The sequence below is a fragment of the Phascolarctos cinereus genome, unplaced genomic scaffold, assembly GCF_003287225.1.
Source record: "Phascolarctos cinereus isolate Bilbo 61053 unplaced genomic scaffold, phaCin_HiC Scaffold_4;HRSCAF=312, whole genome shotgun sequence".
Taxonomy (NCBI): domain Eukaryota; kingdom Metazoa; phylum Chordata; class Mammalia; order Diprotodontia; family Phascolarctidae; genus Phascolarctos; species Phascolarctos cinereus.
Window position 1 is genome coordinate 14,307,454 of NW_027555847.1, and position 19,577 is coordinate 14,327,030.

General features: G+C 45.9%; 1 protein-coding gene across 4 annotated transcripts in view; it reads right to left on the reverse strand.

Moving 5' to 3' along the window:
- Positions 1-258: 258 nt before the first annotated feature.
- ARHGEF3 (Rho guanine nucleotide exchange factor 3) overlaps positions 259-19,577 on the reverse strand; it is a 296,463-nt gene continuing 277,144 nt past the window's right edge. For all 4 annotated transcript variants that reach the window (XM_020970560.2, XM_020970561.2, XM_020970564.2 and 1 more), the window contains 4 exons: positions 12,312-12,569; positions 8,015-8,185; positions 4,476-4,662; positions 259-2,241 (listed from right to left, as the gene is read on the reverse strand). In XM_020970560.2, the coding sequence (XP_020826219.1) occupies positions 1,919-2,241; positions 4,476-4,662; positions 8,015-8,185; positions 12,312-12,569 (939 nt within the window). In that variant the 3' untranslated portion in view covers positions 259-1,918. The remainder of the gene's footprint in view (positions 2,242-4,475; positions 4,663-8,014; positions 8,186-12,311; positions 12,570-19,577) is intronic.

Genomic DNA, 19,577 nt, shown 5'->3' on the forward strand with positions numbered 1-19,577 from the left:
CTCCCTGGTGAGGAAATTCCCTCTATCAATTCAGGTTGATACCTGCTCGGCTCTGCTCAGAGAATTGCCTGGGGTGATGCCACATTAAGGCCCAAATCACATGGCCAAGCACAGGAGGTGAGACAGCTAGAATTCCCAAACAGCCAAGCACAGAATCCCCAACAACGGGTTTCCCAACCTTGTCCTGGCCCACCTGGTTGGGATTTACTTCTGTGCCCACTGAGTAAACAAGAAAACCTCACGAAAAAAAACCACAGGACCATTTAACGTAATTTATTTGAAATGCTTCCAGAAAAGTTTAAGGCCATTACACAAAAAAACATTCTTCTTCCTCAGAGCCTTCAATGCCTTTCCTTCCCCGGGCCAAGCAGGCGTGGCTTCTTTTCCCAACGCTCCAGCCAGCTCACAGTCTCCTTAAAGGATGCTTCTCTTCTATCTCTTCCAAACAGTCTCTTTCCTCCAGCCCACTTTTATTAGTGGCAGGCTGTTACTCAACACATTGACTGCTCCCCTTGAGAAACAAACCACTTTTAAATAAACTTGTAATAGAAAAAAAAATTCACCTTGTTTAAAATCTATAAATACAGAAATTGGTTTTACAGGGAAAAATTGAGCACAACAGTTCGTTTCTTTTTAAAATAATAATGTACTTATACCTTGGGTTTTTTTATATTGATTATCTTGTCACACAAATTCCTTTAATGCACATGAGATATGTACAAGGTAAATTGACACATTATATTTATCCCCTTTCTTTTTTGTAAACTTGTAAGACACATAAGATAAAAAAAAAAACAACCACCCATTTTTGGCAATAACTTAGCATTATTACTACTTGTGCTGGTGTGGGTATAGTTTTGCACGGTTCAGCCTTAATATTTACACTCTAAGGGAGAATTTCAGTGTATTTAGCAGACTTACTTAAAGCTCACATCCCACCCTGCCCTGCCAATCAATGATGATGATGGTGGGCAACTGTCTCTGGCCCTTGGGACAGGCCTCCATGGGTTGGTGGGCCATATATGTGAGAGACCTGATTCAAATTCCCTCTAGAATTAACTGAATCAGGACCTGGGAAACAAAGACTGATTCTGGTCATAGCACAGGGCCAGAGGCCACAACAGAGCAAGCCCTGAGGCAGAGATGAAGGATGGGAGGTGGTTTCCCAGATGGAAAATGGAGTCATGATTCAAGGTCCAACATTCCCAACTCAAAGCCTAAAGGTCAAGGAAGAGTACTTTGCCCTCCCAAGCCTTTCTTCCCTGTCTTGTACTTGTAAACAGAGCCATCACCACCATCCCAAAGGGCTTTTTTTTTCTTTTTAAATCGGCTTTTCATTCCCACATCTTGGTGTGTCCATCTGGGGGTACACAAGGACCAAGGACAAGGCCCACTGGATGCTCACTACATTCACTCATTGGAAAATTCACTGCCCAGGATCCCCAGTGACATGGCCTGGCCATCTCTATGGCCCAAGACCATGCATGATATTGACCTGAGGTTAATCTGAGTCGTTGACTCTTCCCCTGCCTTTGCTTCTCAGATGTCATCATGACCTTCCATAAGGGGACTATTGGAGACACCTGGGAAACTCTTTGCCTCCCTTCCCCCTTGTGCGTCAGGCATCCAGAGGAGCTCTCAAGAAAAATCAGTAGTTCTGATTTCCCTTTTGTCCTAGCAGGACAAGTGAAAGTAACTCACAGACAACACAGATGCTCCTGGAAAACAACTTGAAATGATGTTGCATCAGGGTCCAGTGGAAGGACTGGAAGTTCTAGCAACCCAGGCAAAAGGACAAAGACAGGGGCCTTGGACACTGGCAGGAAGGCATTCAAAAGTGCTTCTCCAAAACCGTTCCATCTGTGGAATGCAAATACTGTACAGGTAAGCAGACCTGGGAAGGACGGAGAGGTTGCTGTCAAACGTCACTCTCTATCTGTTTGCTGTGGCCACTGCAAGAGTCTGTCTGCTCCATGCGCTCGCAGTCGAGGCTGACCTCGCTCGTGTCCATGCTGCAGTCTGACTCGCTGCCCGACTGGTCCATTTGCTCCAGTTTGGCCTCTCCACTGAGAGGGGCGGGCGGCGGCGGAGGCTCCCGGGGGCCCTGGGCACACACTGCCGTCTCTCTGGCCTGGCGGATGCAGTTGAGCCACTGCTGCTTGCTGAAGGTGTCGCTGGCCTGCAGGGAGTGAGAGTGGCTCTGGGAGCCGTTCCTGAAGCTGACTCGGAAGAAGTTTTTAACTGAAAGGGAAAAACGACACGTGTCAGCAGTGTCAGCAAGAAAAAGCCAATCTGCACTTCTAAGGCCAAACACTGGCTCAGAAGCAGAAGGAAGGGGAAAAAGAAAGGGTGGGTTTTTCTATATTCACTTAGGCAAGTCAATAGAACTTCTCACTTCACCCATCTGCAAAATGAAGCCACTGTCGGAGGTTTTCGTTTGGACCTTGAACCCCAGAATGGTGGAGCTGGAAGGGACCTAGTCACCTGGTCTGACACTCGTTTTACTAGGGAAGAAACTGAGGCCCAGAGAAGTGACATGACTTGTCAGAGCTCATGGATAGTGCAAGGCCTAGGACTAGAACTCAGGACTCCAGTGATCCTTCCACTACCCCACGATACCTCTCTCCCTCACAAGGTAACAAAGAAGAACGAACACCTATGATTCTGAACCCTCGAAGGATGAAAAGGATGCTTCTAATGAACAATATTTCCTATGGATTGAAATTGGGGTGGGAAATTCAAACCCTCATCCCTTAAAACTCCCTTTAATTCCCTGCATCATCTCACAGGCAGATGTTGAACCACTCTATAAAAGCATGTCATACCATACTCTAAATAGTTTCACTAACGCATTTTGTTTTGGGGAACTTTTGGGACCAAACCTTGTGCTTTCACTGGCTCTTGGAGCTCCCAGTGAGGAAACTCCCTCTATCAATGCTAACTTCACAAGGATATCCCTGGATTGTCCATCTGTTGTCCTCCATCCTTGCCACCTGATAAGTCCATGTTCTTTCTGTTCCTATGATACAATTCCTCAATTAAGTCTTTCACTCCTGGGATTCTGCAGAGTTCCTCAATGATTATACGTTGTAGTCTGCTCATACCCTCCATGTGCCTCTTCTGATTATTGACTATTGGTGAGGGCAGGGCCTTCGTACAAAGTGCCAGGGAGAAACAGAGTCCCCTTGCACAAGGGGTGATGAAAGCTCATCAAATCTGCAGAAGGAATTAAGCTGGGAGGAATGGCTAACACCCTGGATGGCAGAATTGGGATCCCAAAAGATCTTGATAGATTAAGGCATTGGACTGAATCCAAGAAAAAGAAATTCAATATGGACAAGTATAAACTGTTCCCTTTGGGCTCAAAAAATCAATTTCACAAATACAGAATAAGAGGAGGCATGGTTAGTCTTCCTGAAAATTAACTGGGGCTGGCCGGGGGTGGCAAGCTCAGGATATGTCTGCAGGGTGATGAGACAGCCAATAAAAGCTAAGACCATCTTGGGCTACGCTAAGAGAGGGACAACTTTTGGGAATAAGGAGGTGAGAGTCCCTCTGTACTCTGCCCTAGTCAGACCACAGCTGGAATGCTGGGTTTTGTTCTAGGTGCCACAGGACATTAATAAGCTGAAGCATGTTCAGGAAACCAAGATGGTGAATGAAGGGCCTGGAGCGCTTGAGGAACCTGGGAATGTTTAACATAGAGGGGAGAAGACTCAGAGGAGTCATGATAGCTGCCTTTTTAAGTATCTGAAGACCAATCCAACAGAAGAAGGGTTGGGCTTATTATTCTGCTGAGTCCCAGGACAACCAGAGGTGGAAGCTGCAAAGAAGTAAATTTAGGCTTGATGTCAGAAAAACTTCCTAACAACGAGAGCTGTCCTCAAGTAAAGTGAGTGGCCTCAAGAAGTGGTGGGTCTTCCCCATCCTTGGAGGTCTTCACACAGAGCTGGATGATCATCTGTCAGGGAGGTATGTTATAGAACAGGTTTCTTTAGGAAGGATTGGATTAATCAACTAATCAATCAGTAAACATTTATTAAGCAACTACTATGTGCTAAGTGCTAGGGATACAAACAAAAGCAAAAAACCAGCCGTGCCCTCAAGGAAAAGGCAGTCTAATTAATGAGGGGGTCTAATGAGGTCTCTTCCAGCTCTCACATTCTATGATTCTGAGGGGACCTGGTGGAAAGTTCTGGGAAATGATCTAGTTCTGTGTCCCCACAGGTCACTGATATAGTCAATGACAGGAAATAATTGGTCATCTCTTTTTCTAAAGCAAGCCAGAGTTAATAGGACAGAATCTAGGGGCTGGGAAGTTGTTCAGTGGATAGAGCGCTAGACTGGGAGTTCAATTCCTTCTTCGCACATCTTACTGCCTGAACCTTAAAACACTATATCAATGCTAGCTGCTATTAGGACCATCAGAAAACAACAACAATAACTCCCCAAAAGCCCAACTCAGGTATTCATACTTCTCTCATTGTTGGTGAAGGCACCTCGGATGGAGCCACCGAGGCGCACCTCTCCATCCTGCAGGTCATCCAGCAGAAGGTCCTTCACGGGGATTGGCTGCCGGTAGAGCTGGTAGCACAGCTGCTCATTGTGGGTGACGGGCCGTGTGATGACAAGAACCTCTTGAAACAGGAAGACGTGTAGCTTCTAAGGAGCAGAAACAGAAGAGAAACTCCTGCTTACCCCAGGAATTAAATAAAGAAGAGTCAAGTGTTTTCTTAGAAATAACAATACTCAGTAATCCATTCTAAGCCCTCTCCTTTGCTTGGCAACCACTGGCACTTCAATTCAGCATCTACACTGTGGTAACACCATTTCAGGCCCTCCTTCTAAAGCAGAGAATCTTCACTTTTTGTGTGTCCTGGACCCTCTCTGGCAGTCTGGGGAAGTCTATGGATCTTTTCTCAGAGTAGTGATTTTAAACGTGTGAAACAAAATATGGAGGATTACAGAGAAAACCAGTTACACTGAAATGCATTTATTCAAAAACGAAACCAAAACCAAGCTCGTGGTCCCCAGGTTAAGATCTTTGGTTTGCCTGTTCTCATTCCCTTTTCCTCTTCTATGGGCATTGTTTCTGTCCATCCCAATCTTCTGGTTTGCTCTTTCCCCTCCTTTGCATTATTTCTCACAGGATATTCCAGAATTTTGGGTGCTCTTCCATTTGTTCATCTTCATTTTTGTCATTTATTTTTTAAATTAGGCAGTTGGGGTTAAGTGACTTGCCCAGGGTCACACGGGTAGTAAGTGTCAAGTGTTTGGTCTGAGTCCGGATTTGAACTCAGGTTCTCCTGAAGTACAGGGCCAATGCTCTATCCACTGTGCCACCAACCTGCCCCTAAAGACACCCTGGAAAAGCCTTTCTGCTGCCCTTCAGTGTCTCTACCTCCTGGCATGATAACTACTTACATACATATAGCACTTTGCATGTTGTCTTACCTATTAGATTGTAAGCTCTTGAAGGATAGGGACTGTCTTTTATCCCTTTTTAAACTCCTAGTGCTTAGCACCGTGCCAGACACATAGTAGGTGTTTAATAAATGTTTACTGATTGACTTGTGAGGTAGGGAGTACAAATATTATCCCCCCCTCCCATTTTGCAGTTGAGAAAACAGGCTCTGAGAGGTGGTCTGCTGAGTCTGAAGCCTGACATGAGCCTAGATGTTCTGACTCTAAGTACTAGTGGAAGGGAGGATGGGGATAGCCTGGTGAGTTACCAGCTCGGGGTTCCTAAATTCCTAAACTCTCCTTGTACATGACTACTTCCCAGATCCCAGACATAAAACATGGGGTGGCCCCACAGATGTCCATCTGCCTCAGCCTACAGCTGGTACTTGGTCCAATTTCACAGAACCGATGTTTGATTTGTGAAGGCCTGGCCCTCGACGCCAACATGAAATGAAGTTTATTGAGGGGAGGCTGGGAGACTCACCCTCCCAGCTCTTCTTACTCCCAAGGTTGGCTTTTAGAAACACACCCCTTCCCGTGTTTGGAAATCCCTGGGAAAAGGAGGGAAATGTTCAGAAATTCTCCTTTTGGGTTTTGTCTGCTTCAGCTCCTGAGGCTCTCAGTCACCACTAGAAAAACGTACACCCCACCCTGCCAGGCTGACTACTCCTATGTACACCCTACATTCCAGGCAATGACTGATGTTCAGTGCTTATCTCTAACCTACAGGCCTTTGCACAAACTGTGCCCCCTGCTGGGATGCTCTCCCTTGACTTCTTAGACTGCCAGCTCCCAGAAGAGGCCTTGGAAGATTCTGCCCATAGATGGTGATCCCTGTACTCCACATGTACTTTGTACAAATTTCTTTATGTACAGCTGTCTTCTCTGTTAGAATGTAAGCTCCATGAGGACAGGGGCTGTTTCTATTTTTTTTTTTATACCTATGTGCCTGACACATAGTAGGCAATTAAAAATGCCCTCAATTGGAATGAACTCCTCTTCCAATGGACCTTGGTCAAATTTGGTTATTATTTTTAAGCTAACAAACAAACCAAAACAAACCAGAAAACAACTTTTCCCAGAGGCTCCACTCGAACCCACCTGTGTCCTCTGTCATTAGACTAAAAATGACCCTTGACTCCTCACTGTATCCTTCAATCAGCCTTCCACAGCAGCTCAGAGAGACGGGGGAGCTTGGAAAGGCCCCAGTCTGGGGACACCTCCAAAGCCCTAAGGAATGACCCCTTCTTAGAAGTCAGCCTGCTTGGGCCTAAGGCACAATTCCACTTCACCCTCCTCCCCTCTTTGCCTCTGAGAAAAGCCTTTGTTGACAGTGGTGTCTGGGGGTATATTAAATACAAACAAATCAGCCCAGTTTCTGGTCCCCCAACCTCTTTGCTCTCAGTAATCTGTTTTCCTGCAGTGCAAAATAATTTTTGATTACCTTGATTTTTAATAAAACAGCATTAAGTAAAACATTATGCTTTTTAATTCCTTAGGTGCCTCTAGCCTTTAACCTCACTGCCTGCCCTTGGTCACTCTGTCAAAAAAGGAAACAGCCAATCCTCGGGCTAGTCAAACCTGTTTCAGGGCCACCTGGCCTCTAAGGACTAGCTTCACACCCATATCTACTGCAAACAGCCTTCCCTGTAACCAGCTGAGGGCTGTCCTGGGAGCTGGAGGCTTGGGTCTGAATTCTGAACACTGTTTCTGACACGGACCACTTCTGTGACCATGGGCAAATCATTCAATCTCCCAGAGCCTCGGTTTTCTCATCTGAAAGATGGGGTGAGACAAATGTCCACGACCTGCCTTTCAGGGTGCTCTGCAGCCTGGGAACACCGTTATTACCGCAGAAAATGCCAGAGAAATAAGTTTACCCAATGCAGACGGAATCACCCAATCAGAGCTGCCTTGGGGCCTGGAAGGGCCCTGTCCATCTGCTCTTGCAGGACTTCAAAGCCATCCCTGCAACTTCCAGGACCCAAGCTCCCCTCCCTGGCCACTGCCATCTTTCCAAATGAGAAATAAGGGCCCTAAGAGCAGCTAGCACTGATACGGCTTCGGGCTTTGCAAACAGATGATCTCTTCTGATTCTCACCATGGCCCTGGGAGGGAGGGGCAGTTAATATGGCCATTTTACAGATGAGGAGAAATGCCCCAGCCAGGATCACCGGGCCAGGAGCATCTTCACTCTTATGGTTAAATCCCCAGGGCTCGGCATGGCGCTGGCAGAATGAGTGCGTAATTGCTGAACGGCTCACATGGAAATGTGTTTTGCATGACTTCACACGTACAATCAATATCATACTGCTTGCCTTCCCAAAGGGTGGGGGAGGGGAAGGAGGGAGAGAATCTGGAACTTGAAATTTCAAAAAATCAAAGTTTTTTACATGTAACTGGGAAATATTTAATAAAATAAATAAAAAATAAATTTTAAAAAATGCTTGTTGACTGAGGTGGGAGAAAAAGGAAGGGGGCAGCATCTAGGGAGCTAGACAGCCAGCAGGGGCCAACAAGGTAAAAGCCCCAGATGTGGTCAGCTACTCACCACACCCCTGTTGTTCTTCAGTTCACCATGGCAACACAGTACCCTGGAGCTGTCAATCAAAGAGTCCTTCTGTCCCTCTTCCAGATAGATCAGCCGCTCCTTATAATAACGGCATTCTGATTCTCCAGTCTTGGTGTTGATCTCGGCCACAATCCCCTGAATGATGTTTATCTGTGGGGAAGTAGAAAGTGGGGGAAAAAATGATAAAACACTGTGCACGTCAGCAACTGGAGTTCTGTGACCTTGTTCAATTCACTGAACCCATGTGCCTCAGTTTCCCCTCCAGTAAAATAGGAATTGCAATAGCGTCTACCTAGTATCAAGTGAGATAACGTTATGTGCTGTGTTTTGAAAACCTTACAGGCTACATAAATGCTTACTATTATTATTATTATAGTTACTGTTGTTATTATTATTAGGTTTGGACTCTTAAATATGAGCTCTACCTGGTAATAAAATCGAGCTTACATTTTGCAGTTCTAAGAAGCACAAAGGGGCAGCAGCCTGCCCTTCCGTGTAGACTCAAAAGGGTTAGGTTGCTTAAGAATTCTTTGTCTTCCAGAATCTCCATGGGAGAGGGGATCTCAGTGGCCATCTTGTCCAATGAGGCCTCCACATGAATCTCCACACCACCCTCATCACCACCACATTCACTGAGCCTTTGCTTGAGGGCATCTAGTGAGGGGAAGCTTCCAGCCCCTCCCAGGGCATCCCCCCTCCCTTTCTGCCCAGCTCCATTTATTAGGAGGGTGTTTTTCCTCCTATCAAGCCCAAAGGTATCTCTGAACAACTTCCACCCATCGCTTCAGGCCAGAAAAACAAGTTCATCCCTCTTTCATCTGACAGCTCCCTGAATAATTAACACACCTCTCATGCCTGGCGGCCTCACCCAAACCCCAGACCTTCTCCAGGTTAAGCACGCAGGTTCCTTCAAGGAATGCTAAATTTAGATGAGAAAAAGCTGAAGTGGCTTCTCAGGGAAGTTTTTTAGTGAGGAGACCCATATATTCACAACCTGTAAGGGCCCCTGGGCCTTGCCACTGAACCCTCGGGACTCCGGGCCTTTCTGTCACCATCCACCCCTCTTATACACATTGTCTCCCTCAATTAGAGCACGAGGTCCTGGAGAATAAAGACTGCCTAGCTTTACGTACTTGCATTGCTAGTCATGGAGGACTGATTAGCACATGCTTAGTGCTTTCTCATTCATTCATTCAATCATTCATTCATCCTTTTTTTTTTTTAGGTAATGGGGTTAAGTGACTTGCCCAAGGTCACACAGATAGTAAGTGTTATGTGTCTGAGGCTGCATTTGAACTCAGGTCCTCCTGAATCCAGGGCTGGTGCTCTATCCACTGCGCCACCTAGCTGCCCCCCATTCATTCATATTTTAACACTGAAAACATCAGACAGAGGCAAAGCCTGAGTTAGAAATGCAAAGGCCTCAATGGAGATGATGGAATGTGTACACACACACACACACACACACACACACGGACCACACTCCCATGGACATCCCCAGGGCAGCGGGGCTCCACAGTCACCACCTGCCACAGCCTGTGTGGCTAGGAGAGTGCTGAGGGCAGCTCCGTGTGTAGCCTATCAGGCATCTGGTTCATCACATTAAACAGGTAAGACACCACAACGATGCAAAGGAAGCCACAAATGTGTACATTAAAGTCACAGCAGCAGACAGTCTACCAGACAGTACTTGACGGATGAGGGAATGATGAATTTCAATTACATTTGTGTAAAAGCTAGGGGTTCAATCACATTCCCAAGTCAATTGATAAGAAGGCACGAAGGTCCCAGGGAAAGCTGTAAGGGAGAGCGAGCCCAGCCAAGGGACTCCCTGGGCTCTGGGGAAATGGGCAAAACTTGACCAGGAGGCCAGGCCCAGGCCCGGCTGGGGGGGCATTACAGCAAAAATGAAGTCGTGACGAGACCTTCCGAAGCGTGAATGTGGTCAGGACCTCTCTCTGAGCCGCTGTTATTGGAGGCAAGTGAGACCCTCTTTGTGACCACGTGAAAGCAGGCCGGGGAAAAATCTTAGCCAGGCCCAACTTCTGCGGTAGGTGTCTGAGGCATGATGTGATGTCAGGTCTTGACTCCAGTGCCAGGGCTCTATCCACTGGTCCACTTAACTAGCTGCACACCATGGGGAACCACAGGCAGATGTCCCCTCTGAATCACTTTAGGAAAAGATTTCCAATCCCAAAGCGCGTCTCTTCTACCCTGTCTGGCATGGTGGCTGTTTGCAGTGACTCACTGTATGTCAGCCACGTCACGGTGGTCATGCCTGACTAGAAGTAGGTCATGTATGGCGGAAAACCCTGATAGCCCTTAGAAAGTAAGAGGAAGAACGTCGGTATGAGAGATGAAGGAAAACACAGAGAAGTCTACGAAGGAGAGGGTAAGGAGAAAGAATAATCACACGGATGATGACTCAGACATCCCAGAGAACCCAAGTGATTACCAACCACGAGGACACAACCAGATGCTACCAAAGACGAGCACCTAGGCTGTCCAGGACTGCGTTAAGAGCCAAGAAGGTCCTTTGGCGTTCCCAGCTCTACATGCCGGACACATGGAGACTGGCTCCATCCTCAGCCAGTTTATATCTACAGAGGTAGGCAAGGGGTTCAACAGAAAAGAGTTTGGAGGGGCAGCGAGGTGGCACAGTGGATAGAGCTCTGGCCTCAGAGTCAGGAGGATCTGAGTTCAAATTTGGCCTCAGACACTTAATACGCACTAGCTGTGTGACCTTGGGTAAGTCACTTAACCCCAACTGCCAAGGCAAAAAAAAAAAAAAAGAGAGAGAGAGAGAGTTTGGGCCTTGGAGTTGGAGCAGATGGGTTTGAAACCTGGTTCCACCTGTACATACAACATTGGGCAGATTCTTTCCTAACTTTTCTCATCTGTAAAATGAGAAGGTTGGAGTAGATGAAAGGGAATGTGAAGTCCTTTCTAGAGATCTTGATCCTATGACCTCTCTGGGTCTCAGCTTCCTTATGTATAAATTGAGGGGTTGGAATGGATGAACTTTAAGACCCTTCTACTCTTAAGTCTCTAATCCTACAATTCAGTATTGACTTCTTTTGGGAAGCTGCTAAAATAGCCAGTCAGTTTTATTCCTCATTCATTTTATTTATTTTTACTCTGTACATCACAGCCAAAATAAAATTTAATGAACAATGAACCTCATTTATTCTAGTAATAAAAATAGACCTGACTGATAAGCAGATGCTTCCCCAACTCAAGCCTCCTTCCCCTCTTTACTTTCCGACTGGGCAACGCTCTGTGCTGATGGCTGCTGGATGAATATCCCTGGGCTGTTCTCTAAGTTTTCTGAGGATTTTTAAAAAAGGTTCATTTTCAAAATTATGAACTTAACCAGTCAATTTTGAAAAAAATTTCAATACACAAAGAAAAGAAACATGGATTGTACCCCAAGCCAGGCCCTCTGGTGACTTTTTTTTTCCCCCCACGGTGTATATTGAATTTAACACAATAGTAACAAAACTGCCCCGCTGCTTGTCTGCTTCTCTTTCTGGACTTCCTTTCCTGTTTCCATGAGACTCTTTCCTCTATTTTCTTCTTTTTTTCATCACTATCACAATCCACCCACTCCCCCAGGTCTTTTTTTTTTTTTACCTGCCTGAGTCTGACATTCTCACCTGGCTGGCCTCCTGCTCCAGGGCAAGTCTTGGGCATTCTCTCTCTTCCCTCCCAACAGGTACGCACCCCTCTAACAGCATCTGGCCAGAGGCCTCTGGAGAAATGCCTTTGATCCACTTCTCTCAATGCCAGGAGCAAGTGAGACTCGAAAAAAGAAGCCTGGATTTAAAGCTAGGTCCTGCAAGGAGAGCGTCAAGGCCTAGAGCTGAGCTGCTCAACCGGATCAAGACCTGGGCCAGCAGCAACAGAGATAATAGTAACAGCTAACAGTTCTGGGGCGTTTTCAGGTTTATGAAAGGCTTTACGTGTCTTTTCTCATTTGATTTGGATTCTCACAACAACCCTAGGAGGGAGGTGTTATTATTATCCCTATTTTACAGATGAGGAAACTGAGGCAGAGGTAAAGTGACTTTCCCAGGGTCACCCAACTAGTAAGTAGTAAGTGTAAGGGTTTCCTAATTGACAGATGAGGAAACTGAGGCTGAGAGGTTAGTGGTCACAGCTCAAACCAGCACCTAGGCCTCCTCCCTGCCAGACCAGCACTATTCCCCCAATCCCATTTTGCCCCCTGAGAAATGATCATGGTGCCTCTTTCTCCCCCAGCCCCGACCCAACTTACGGCCTCCTCCAGGTGTTGCTGGTCTGGGTTATCATTTGGAGTATGCCTCAGTATTTCTCGCAGAAGCAGCGGGTACTTCACAAGCCGACTTCGGGGGATATCGAGGAAATTCCAGAGGTCCAGCTTCCGACTGAAGGGTGACTCCAAGCATCGCTGGAGGAAGTCCTGCACGCGGTGGTCCTGCTTCTTGTGGTCCAGCAATGCCTTGGCTGCGACCTGGTTACTGCAGTAGCTGTCGTAGGAACTGAGGCACGGCAGCTGAGGAAGAGAAGGAGAAACGGGGTTGGAAAAGAGCCTGCCCCTTCCCCAGGAGAGCGCACCACCCATTGGCCCATCGGCCATCTCATCCACAGCAATGATTGACGCCTGTGGAATCTGCAAAATGCTCTCCAATTCATTATCTCACTGATGGGGAAACTGAGGCACAAATAGGGCATGGAGCTCCAAAGTATCAAAGGTGGGATTCCTGACTCCCAGGTTCAATGTCCTACCCACGAGGGCACACTGCTTCTCCGGCAATGGAAAGGGATGGTTGTAGAATTCACCATTTGTTGGGGAATGAGATTCTTGGTCAGGTCTGGACAGGCGTCCTTCAACTGAGTGAGTCTGGGATTCTTTGATTATACGCCATTTATTTATGACATACAGTAGGTGCTTAATAAATGCTTACTGTTTAATGACTTTTTAAAACATCACTTTGTTGATAGCAATTTTTAGTCTGCCGATTATGTTATACTATATACGACATTCAACAATCATTTATTAAGCACCCATCAGGATAAGAGAGACTAGTGCTAAGCACTATGGGAGATAAAAGCTGAGCTAATACCAGCCAGTTCCTGGCCCCCATGGTTTGTATTATTTGAACACAGGCTAAAAAGATGATCTAGAAAAATGTGAATTCTTCATTGTACATCCATTTTAAGGTTTTAAGATATCAAAAGTGTATCTGGTTGATTTAGGTCCTCTATTTTAATTGGGTTCTTGCTGAACCTTTTTTTTCTTTCTTTTTCAAGAAAAATATTTTTAATATTAATTTTTTAAAAACTGGAGTTCCAAGCTCTCTGCCTCTCTTTTGCCTCTCCCCTGCCCATTGAGAAGATAAGCAATACGATATCAATTCTACATGTAAAGTCATAGCAAACCTTTTTCTAAGGAGCTGACAAAGCAGCCCATACCCACAAAGATCTGGATTACAATTTTGCTTTAAAACGAGGAGATTGCTACATTAATAGGCTCATGGGCTGCCAGAGTTGTGAGGGACCTCAGAGGACAACAATTCAGATCTTTGGCCTTTCCATCTACTCTGCGGCTGTGCCCTCCTACGTGCATTTTGTTAAAGTGGGGATTGCTTCTTTTTCTGTTTTTATCCTCAGTGCTTAGTATAATATTTGGCATATAGTAAATAAATGAATACTTTAATTAAAATTTTAAAAACTTAATAAATGCCTTTTTGTTCATTCATGACATAGAATATGCTGTCTCCTATTATTTATTACCCATCTATAACATATGGGGGTGGGGGTTCAATGAGGTGACTGACATCCAAGGATTCTTCCAGATCAAATACTCTCTGAATAATTCCCTTTCCCCCATTAGCTAATTGTGTTTCCTCAACATGTACTTGAACAAGTAATTTCTTGAACCCAAGCGTCTATCTTTCTTGCCTATCACTGAAGAGTCCTGCCTCTTAAAAGGTATTGATCTTTTGGCCTCTGATTGTACTTTTTGAGGAATCAGCCATCTTTCCCAGTTTTCTGTCATCCATATCCTTGGTTAAGCAATTGATACCACCAACAACCTTCCCCTAAGTCACTGATGATGAAGCAGAACAGAAAAGGCCAAAGGAGAAAGCCCTGGGAGCGTAGAGGTTACTGGGCAGCGGTGGGATGATGAAATTCAAAAAATTTAGGGCAGAGCTGTCACCAGGGAAAATCCAGATTCAGGAACCCCTTGGAAATGACTGTTAGTATGAAGGTCTGTGACTTATCAAAAGTCTCTGGGCACGTGAATCCCCCTGCCTCCCCGTAAAATGCTAACTTCCCTGACGTGTCTCAATCAGCCACACTCTAAGTCCAAGCTCAAAGATGGTGGCTGAGCAATTGTGGCTGGAGGCAGCTTTGGAGAATTTATAGCTGAAGGGCTGCAGGATTCTGCAACTGGGAGGGGCTTTTTGCAGGGAGCTAGTCAAACCCATCTTTGACAAAGTACTTCTACAACATACCTGACAAGGGGGTCTGCCTGAAGCCCCCGAGTGAAGGAGAACTCACGCCCTCTCTCAGGGCAGCCCATTCAGCTCTACCAGTCTGGGCAGCTCCAGTTGGGTGGACGTCTTTCCTGACATCAGGCCTGAATGACCCCTGCTGTTTCCTAGCTGGAGCCCTCTGGGGTCCAAGAAAGCTCCCTCAGTCCCTCTCCCAGGCGAAAACCTGTCAAATACCCCAAGAGGGCTCCTCTCCTGGCTCAGCACCCCAAGGCCTCATGTTCATCAACTCAACATCTGCCACCATGCTGGATGCTCCCCTCTATCCCAGCCCCATTTCCTCACCATTCTTTGAACAGCAACTACTAGTCATCATACCAGCACCTGGTCTTTCAAGTGACTGACCATGACAGTCAGGATTTATGACCCTATTCAATAATATTTCACAGTCTGAAAGTACCTTCTTAAGACAAAGTTATAAGAGTCAGGAGCATACATGGCTTCTTCAAAAAAAAATTCTAGTTAAAATAAATAAATAAATAGATAAATTCCAACTGTTGTGAAAACAATTAGTTAATCGACAATTATTTGAATGCCTACTGTGTGCCTAGAAGCTGAAAATTTGAACAGATGATTGCATTTTCTGCAAGTAAAAATGTAGGAAACTTTCAGTGTGGCCACTGGTTAAATGTAATGCATCTTACTTCCAGAATTTTCTTTTTGTCCTCATATCCCCAGCCCTTGAGCACAGAGCTTGGCATACAGTAGGTGATTAATAAATGTCTGATCTATGAATAAATGCATCCATGTACAAAGACTGTCACTAAAAAGGAAGCCCAGCCAACTCACATTAAAACAATCATTTGCTGAGCAAACAAGTGAAACTCTTGACATTTTGTGACCAGGGGCCTACTGTGAAGAGGAGTCCACCCAGTGCTACCAAAGAGGTTGAAACTTTTCTCAGGCACTGCTCCCCTAAAAGTTGGGAGAAAATCGGTGCTCATTTAAAAAAAAAAAGACAGACAGACAGAAAGAAAATCACCCAACTGCTGTTTGCTTACTTATAATTTAGATCAAGGTTAATTAAAACGGGCCTTAGGGCCTGTTCATTTAGTTCCCACTTCCTCTTTTATCAAAGACCTGGAAATGCCCAGGGTTTTCATTATACAGAAACCAATCAGCAGTAACTGGAGGATGTAAACTAACCAGGGACCCCCCTTCCCCATCACTGTTGACTGCCCAATTGTACCATTAATCTCCATTATCCCCGCCAGGCTGCCATGGCAACCCCGTCTGCCTCTAATCCTGTTTTCACACTTGGCAGGTCTGCCCGTTTCCTGGGCCTGGGGAACCCGAGAGGCTGAGCCGACTTCACCCCTTAGTGGGCCCCACTGCAATGTGTACATTGGGGGTGTTTTCCAGATTCAGGAAGCTGGCCCCTCTTAGCGGCCAGCATAGGGTCAAGATTTGCCCTGAATACACAAGGTGCTCCACTGAGGTTGGGTGGAATGAATCAAAGGGAAGAAAATATGCCCAAATCTGGGGGGGGGGGGCGGGGGCGGCGGTGTATGTGTGTATGTATGCTCATACACATACATTACTAGCCAAAGAAATCCTGAGGGATTTTTCAACCTAGATTTACTCAATCTTGGTCTTCTGGAGGGAGACTATATTTATTACAGGATTCCCCCCTTCCCACTAGATCAAGGATTCTTAAGCTTTTTTTGTATCATGGATGACACACGAATAATGTTTTTAAATGCATGACAGAAAATACACAGAATTACAAAGGAAGCCAATTACAGTGAAGTATGGCACTAGCATATTAACAAAGTAAGTTCACGTCAGACCCCAGTCTGACATTCTGTTTGTACCAGTCGAATTCTGTTGCAACAACCTCAGTGTGTAGACCCTGGCGACGATCCCAGGGCTTTAACATAAATGGAAAGGCCCTTAGAGGCCACTTCGTCCGCCCCCTTCTTTTCACAGAAGATGCGACGTGGTACCACGTCCCAAGGCTTGGATTCTAATCCCCTACCACTGACACATACTGCCATGTGTGGGCTTGGGCCCAAGTCATCTAATCTCCTGGGGCCTCAGCTTACTCATCTGTAAAATGAGTAAACTAATTGGACTAAAGGATCTCTAACGTTCCTTCTAGCTCTCAACAAAGGACCACGTGGAATGAAAGCTGTTGTCCGTTTTCTAAGAGAGGGGAAGGGCTCACATTTATTTTCTTGGATGTGGCCTGGAATTAGTTTTCTTGACTCTGCACATTTGTTACAAGGGTTTTTTGCTTTTGTTTTTCCTTTTTTGGCGTGGACAGGGAGAGAAAATAGTTATCTGTTAAAGCGAAATATTAACATTGTGTAAATAAAAAGAAATCATCGCTTGGAGAGAGAAAGAGACAAAACAGCACATCTGTGAAATGGAACCCGTCTTCCCTTTTGACAGAAGGTACCTTATCCCTTCAACCTTGGGCAGAGAGACAGAACAATCCTATTTTTTGCATCTGTGTTTCCTGTCTCTCCTCCAGGTATTAAAATTTCATTAGAAACTAAATTACCCAAGAACTTGTCCTCGAGAACTAATAAATTATTTTGGAACTTTTAGAAGGATAGGGGCAGACTCACATTACTCGGAAAGCTGCTTCTTTAGGATACTGTTAACCTCAGTGACCCGCTCTTCATCACGAAGGACTCTGAAGTATCTATGTGGAAGGCCTGTGAGAATTCCCTTGCGTCCCTGTCCTAAGTGTCTTCAAAGTTAAGTAACCGAGCTATTGGAAGTCAAAAGGTCTGGCCGGCACTGGCTACCTCAGAAGGTCACTTGAGAGGGAAAAGAAAATCACTTTCTCTTTTTTGGTAGGAAACAAATCCATTTTTCACGGATTGAATGGGCTTTGAAAAGTGTCCTCATTCAGCATCTCCCTGAGCTGTTTGTTTTGTTCTGTTAAGAAGCCAAGGCCTCACACAGACGTGCCCCTGTGCTTACAGTCCTCACCCGCGTGAACACATCAGCACAACCTGCCAGCCAAGATGGACAAGGACCATTTCTCATGAGGGTCTGCTAACAGGCTTCTTCCAACGGGGGGAGTTCCCGTTTGATGCCTGGGTGGGCCAGATAGCAGCCAAGTGGCACTTTCTGGAGGGAGCCTCTTCCTTCGATGTGTCTGCAGGGAAAGTGCTGGGATTCCACGGTACCAAGACCCCCCCCCCCACTCGTCATTTGGTTTATATATGGGAAAGGGACTGGACCTGGGATCTTATTGCTTTAGGGAACTCCAGGAGAGAAAATTCACACTACTGATGCAGACTGGCACCTTATCTTCAATGTGGGGTCTTAAAGAGTGGCCCAGATCATAGAGAGGTCAAGCCACTTATTACTTGCCCAAGGTCACAAAGCTAGCGTGTGTCAGGGCTGAGATTCAAACCCAGGCCTTCCCAGGTTCCTGGTCAGGTCATTCTCTATGCAGCCATGCTGCCTCATTTATTTTACATCTATTTCACATTTAATTATTTATGTATGGGTTGGCTCTTCTCAATGAGAACAAGCTTCTTAAGGACAGGGACAATGTCAGTTTTGTCTCCGTATGCCAAGATGCCAAGGATGGTCTCGCGTGTATGAAGTCTTTATTATGTGTCTGGCCCTGGGGACTCAAAGACCAAAAAAGCAAACAGCCCTGAACTTACATTCTAAAGAGGACAACGTGTGAAACTCAGACAGGGCGTCCCCAAAATCTCACTGCAGCAGTAAGCTCATACACCCTCTGTAAGGATACACAAAATGAAATCGAGACAGATGCCAGGTCACCTTGGGGGTGAGGTATGAGTTTGAGTGGGCCAGGGAAGGCCTTATGGAAGAGCTGCTAAGTCCTGAAGGAACCTGGGATTCCTAGAGGCAGAGGTGAGGAAGAGGTGGGCTCCTGGCCCGGGGGATCAGGATAAAGGCACAAAGATGGGAGATGGAGCACTGTGTGTAAAAAGGAACAAGACAGACAGCTAAGAGGTGCTCCATACTTTGAATTTCCTTAAAAGCTGAGCTGTGGGGCCCTCAGAGCCAGTTATCAAGATGACATCGGAGTTAATCCATCGAGTGTTTATGAAAAGGAAGATTGGGCTGGAGGACACAAGAGCCATCTTTTGGGATGGGAGAGGCCGTCCCTTAAAAGAGGGATCGACCTGGCGTGTTCCTGTGTATCACCATACTTTCAGGTATGGCTTTGGACCAGGTAGCTGTCGAGGCCTCTTCCACCTTCTCAAATGTTGTGAAGTCACCAGTATGTATATGGCGGTGTGCTAGCTGCTGCCTAATTTGCCTCTGCCCTGAGTTTGGAACCTGTGTGGCTTTGAGGTGTGGGGGAGTCCTTCACATAGCAGAAAGAGGGCTGGACTTGATCAAAACATTAAATTAAAAAAAAACTCTTTCTAATGTGACAGCATCTCTATTTTTGATTTAGAACAGACTTCAAACCAACATCTGACAGTCAACAGAAACCAGACAGTGACCAGCACATTTGTGTCTTATCAAAAGCGGCTTCTCATCATCCTGATAATTCTGGGTCTGAGGGGTAGAGGAGAGAGAAGTGCACAAGCCATCTTGGGGAGTCCTGGGTCCCACCCAAAGTGGTGTTAACCAGGGCCCAGAACTCGCTTTCTTTCTAGAGACTGGGCCTTTGTCCAAGAGGTTCGAACTTTTTCAGAGGATTTATTTTTTACCATGGAAAGAAGAAGTTAGATCACAGAGGACTGCTCGCATTAAACTAAAAGCCAAAAATACAAGATGAATTGAGTTTTCCTGAAATATTAAGGACAGCTCCCTGAATTATTCATCTCGGAATATTACTGGGCCTCCAGTTTGCCTGGAGACGTTCCAGCCCTGATATTAAAATGGTCTGCCTTGATGAGAGACCCCCAGATGGTCACCTTCAGAGTTCTCTGGAGGACTCCAACAGCCGACCCAGGGAGAATTCCCAAAGCACAACAGAAAAGGCTCTCCACAAGATTCCAAACTCAATTCAAGCCAACCACCGTTTGCTAAGCACCTACTGTGAGCAGGTAAGG